This window comes from Podarcis tiliguerta, assembly GCF_965153285.1.
Source record: "Podarcis tiliguerta genome assembly, chromosome: 6".
Lineage (NCBI taxonomy): Eukaryota > Metazoa > Chordata > Lepidosauria > Squamata > Lacertidae > Podarcis > Podarcis tiliguerta.
The window spans coordinates 29,013,507-29,018,490 of NC_139539.1; the positions used below are offsets into that span (position 1 = coordinate 29,013,507).

At 42.9% G+C, this 4,984-nt stretch overlaps 1 protein-coding gene across 1 annotated transcript in view; it reads left to right on the top strand.

The window, feature by feature from the left end:
* NECAB3 (N-terminal EF-hand calcium binding protein 3) overlaps nt 1-4,984 on the top strand; it is a 91,863-nt gene that overhangs the window by 33,313 nt on the left and 53,566 nt on the right. The window contains exon 2 of the mRNA XM_083444081.1: nt 2,152-2,176. Within this exon, the coding sequence (XP_083300207.1) occupies nt 2,152-2,176 (25 nt within the window). The remainder of the gene's footprint in view (nt 1-2,151; nt 2,177-4,984) is intronic.

Here is a 4,984-nt window from a genome sequence, read left to right on the forward strand (position 1 = left end):
TATTTTATTGTTTAACCAACCAGATCATTGCAATCAGTCGCGTTTGATGGTACAGGTGTTGCTTTCTGTTCTTCTCAACACTACCAGCTACTGGGAAGGAGGGGGGAAAGGCAGTGGGATGCTTGGTGTGTTGCAGCTGCAGAGCCAACCCAGTGGTCCTGATGCTGTGCCCGCAGCATGCCAAGCTATCCACCACCTTGTCCCTTTCCCAGCAGTGATGCACAGTGAAGCCAGGACAGGAACACAGCCCAACCTGTGCTGCTCTGGCAGCCATTACTGATTACAATAATATAACATGAAAAAATCATAACTGAACAAAGTGTGTGTCTATGTATTGATGCCTACCTACCAAATGAGGGTATCACTTTTGTTTCTGATGAAGTCAGTTGTAGTCTTTGAATCTGTATGCCAGTTAGCCTCTAAGATGCTATAGGATGATTTTCCTGTTAAAGGCATTTATGTATGGGGGAATTTCATTTCTTTCCTGCTGTCAGATTCAGGGATGTGTTCCCCTTTGACAGCAAAAGGCAATGCACTTAAAAGTTTTGTTCGGGTGTATTTTAAGCCGAATCCTCTTTTGTTTAAAGCTGCTGAAAATTTAAAGACATGAGCTGTAATGTAGCAGAGATGAAGTCTAGGTTTTTCTTTTTTTGTTAGGCTCCCTTGTGCGCTCTTACCTATAAAGTGTAAAGGAGCGAAAGGATGCTCCTGAATGCCTTATGTTGAAGCACAGGCAAGCCTCTGTGGAGGCCTTGAAAATTACTGTATTTTTCGCTCTATAAGACGCACCAGACCACAAGTTTTTGGAGGAGGAAAACAAGAAAAAAAATATTCTGAATCTCAGAAGCCAGAACAGCAAGAGGGATCGCTGTGCAGTGGAAGCAGCAATCCCTCTTGCTGTTCTGGCTTCTGGGATAGCTGCACAGCCTGCATTCGCTCCATAAGATGCACACACATTTCCCCTTACTTTTTAGGAGGGAAAAAGTGAGTCTTATAGAACAAAAAATAAGGTAAAGGCTAGAAACAGCTCTCTGAATTTGCAACTAAAAACTCTTTCCCAACCATCCCTCTAGCCACCAGGCCATATTTTTGTGCTCTTGTAAGATGAACTGTCCCATGGCAGAGCCCCCCCCCCCGCCGTTTAAGTAGAAACAATCAGTGTGACATAGGAATGCCCAGCACCAAAACAGTGGATCTATTGGTGCTGAAATAACACCAGTGATGATACCCCAGAGCTCAGTTATTGATGCAGTAACTTGGATGAACATGTGGAACTCTGGTGCCTATAATGTTGCCCATTAGTTCTGGCTTTGTTGCCTGTTCCTTTACTCCTGCTAATCTGCTACTTCCAATGAAATTAAATCCTCCACATGCTTCACCACGGCACACACAGTGCACTTGCCCTTCTGCGCCATGTTCCACATTTGTGCTAGTGTAACTGTCTATCATCCCAATATCTGTGGGGGAGTGGGTGGGCTCAGTCTGTACTGACAGCGGAACTCCCATCTATGGTCAAATTAGCCCAGTCCTGAACTGCAATAATACAGAAGGGAAATCATATCATGGAATCACAGAATTGTATAATTGCAGAGGTGTAAGGGACACAAAGGACCATCTAGTCCAGCCCCCTGCAATGCAGGAATCACAGCTAAATAGCAAGTATCAAACTTAAATATTTTCAACTAAACCAAACGGGGTGCGGGTGTGTAGTATAAAATCAAAGCATGCAAGTGATTGCAATAACTCTCAATATTTGCAACAATCTGGTATTGCTTTATAGTGAGAAGCCCATTATCAGTATGAGAGATTGCAATATCCATTTCTCTCATCCTGTCAGCACAATGATTTTTGCTTGCGCAATGGGATTTTGCCCCTCTTTGCCCCCTATGTACACTGGTGCGAATGAACCAATGGAAGAGGAATCAGCCTCATTCTGGGACACTTCACTCATTTCCTGCTGTATTTCACAGTGACAAACCAAGAAAGCAGCTAATATCTGGAGATACCTGGTAACTATAGCTTAATTCATTAGGGCTTGGCATATGGATTGAGCTGGTTGAAGGAGCTACTAATTTTTATAGACACACGTGTATGCAAAAAGAATTTCCTTCCCAAGTTTGTGTTGCTGAATGTGATTTTTTGTCTTTTCAGGTTTTTCGACGAGCTGACAAGAACGGTGAGTGACCTGCCCATGTGATTTCCTTGCCCTTCTTTTTTATTTATGTATGTCTCTTCATTTAAATAAATAACGTTACTCCATCTCAATGACTAGCCTTAAGCAACCAAACCCTCTTACCCCACAACCACTAAGCTTACTCAGGCATCTTTGGTGGAGGACTTTATCAAAATCTTTTTTAAAAGTCCTGGTACACAATATCTAGTGGATCATCCCTATCTATATGTTTGTTGACACTCCCAAAGAGTTCTAAAAGATTAGTTGGAAAAGGCTTACATCTGTGGAAGCCATTCTGGTTTTTCTTCAGCAAGACTTGTTCTTCTAGACGCTTTGTAATTTTATCTTTAACAAAGCTTTCCACCTGTTTTCCCAGAACAGAACTTAAGCTAATCAGCCTGTGATTTCCAAATCCTCCTGGATATATTTTTTAAAAATTGATGCTACATTGATTACTTTCCAGTCCTCAGCTATGGTGACTGATCTTAGAGACAAGCTACATTTGTTTTTATTAGAAACTCAGCAGCTTTAAATTTGGATTCTTAAAGAACTCTTGGATGGATGCTATCCAAACCCAGTAACTTGTCAGCTTATGTTTTGTCAATAAGTCCTAGAACTGTGTCTTGTCACCACTCTTTGCCTTAGTTCCTCAGACTCTGTTCCCAAGAAAGTTAGTTAAAGAACAGGGATCTGCCCTACATCTTCTGTGCTGAAGACAGATACAAATAATTCATTGAGCTTCTTTGCAATCGCCTTTTTTCCCTTTAGCAAACCTTTGGTTCCTTGTTGTCCAGAGGCTTAGCCAGCTTCCTAGCCAGTTTCCTGCTTCTAATGTTTGAAAGCCAACCAGGAAAACAGATGAGTGGAAGTTGGGACCTGTTTCTCCCCATTCCTAGTCCTGTATTCTACCACTCTAGCTTTCATAATTTCTGAGCAACCATGACAGCTAGACACTTTGTGATAAATGAAGGCCAATGTTGCCTAGTTTTCAAGTTCTTCAACAGATAAGCAAACTCCAGGCCTCATGGGTGAGTGGATACATCCAGGCTCTTCTATAGCCTTGCTGACCCAGTCTGTGGCCTATGGTTCAATTTAATCCCTAGATGTTTCTGACATTCCTTGCCCCCTTGCTGTCTATCACTTTGGCAATTGCTGTCTATTATTTCCCATATCCATGCATCCTTGCCCTTGTCATACAAACCTGCATGTCAATCATTCTTCCTACTTAGGCCAAATCCACTTATTAATGCTGATCTTTCATTGCTATTCGGCTATCTGCTCTGACCTTTATATCCCCCATGGCTGCTGTGTTCACACTCCTGTCACTCCCAGGAAACAGATCTGAAATTTATTATTTATTTATATTTTTTTGTTTTATTATGCACACTTCATTTTTCTTCCACTTTTAGAGTGTTTTGCAATTGTTTTCTCAGTGTCTCACAACACTGGCCATTTTAAGTTTCCCCGTTTACAAGTGGAAAACTGAGCCCAAATTGTATTGGCTCACTCAGATTGCACCCATGGCTGGATTTTAACCCTGGTTTCATAAGTCCATTCTTTGGGCAGCTTTCTTTATTCATAGGAAAAGGCAAGCTGAAAAGAAGCAGAAGGTCTGTGCATTGGCTAACCACCGCTGCCAAGATATGAGTAGGGAGGAGATAATATGGATCTGACAGTGATGTTCATGTAGACAGACCCCTAGTATCCTGCACAGACTGTGGATTGGTTCATACCTGCATGTGCTGCTAGAAGCCTCTGTGCAGGTTCAGAATGATGTCTTACTTCAGTAGAGCACCTGCACTTCCTCCAAGATGCAACTTGGCAGTGGTGGTCAGTTAACATGCAGAACTCTTTGGTTTTCAGTGTCTACATGTCCTACAGCTGCTCAATGGAGCATAAGCGCTTAAGAAATACCTGCTGGATCAGGCCAGTGACCCATCTAATTCAGCATCCTGTTCACACATTGGCTACCCAGGTTCCTGTGGGAAACCCTCTAGTAAGACCTGAATACAAGAGCATGGTAATGTCTATACCACCCTATACCCGAAGGTCTCAGGGCAGTTCACATAAATTATCAAATACATAAAATCAAAACAAAAATAACAACCCAATAAACCCTCCTCCCCAAAAGCCAGCATTTTTAAAAGGGTATAGGATATAGATCAAGTCAGGCAAAGGCCTTGTTAAAAAGGAACATTTTTGCCTGGTGCCTAAAGGTGTATAATGAAGGCGCCAGGCGAACTTCCCTGGGGAGAGCATTCCACAGATGGGGAGCCACTGCAGAGAAGGCCCGTTCTCGTGTTGCCACCCTCCTGACCTCTCGAGGAGGAGGTACACAAAGAGCCTCACAAGATGATCTCAGGGTCTGGGTAGGTTCATATGGGAAGAGGCGGTCCTAACTAATAGCCACTGATCTCCAAGTGAGTGGGAGTGATCTCCAAGCATGAACAGTGTGATATGTCAGCCAGGAACCCATGAATCTCATCTGCATCAGCCTCCGCCATCTCAGTGAAAACTTGTGTCTTCAGCACTGCTGATGTTGCTCAGCAGAGACCTATGAATTCCTAGCGGAGTAGCCCTGTTAGTCTGTCACACAACAGCAAAGAATCTTGTGGCACCTTCCTAAAGATGGCCGTAGCATATCTGGCAGTCTTCAAGGCACCACAAGATTCCTTGTTGTTTTTCTATGAATTCCTGGCTCCAGTGTTATACCATAATGTCTTCCTGTTGCACAGCTTGCTGAATTAGACAAAATAACATACAGAGACTCATGTTGCTCTCATCTCTGCAAAGGTATAATTATTCCTTCTC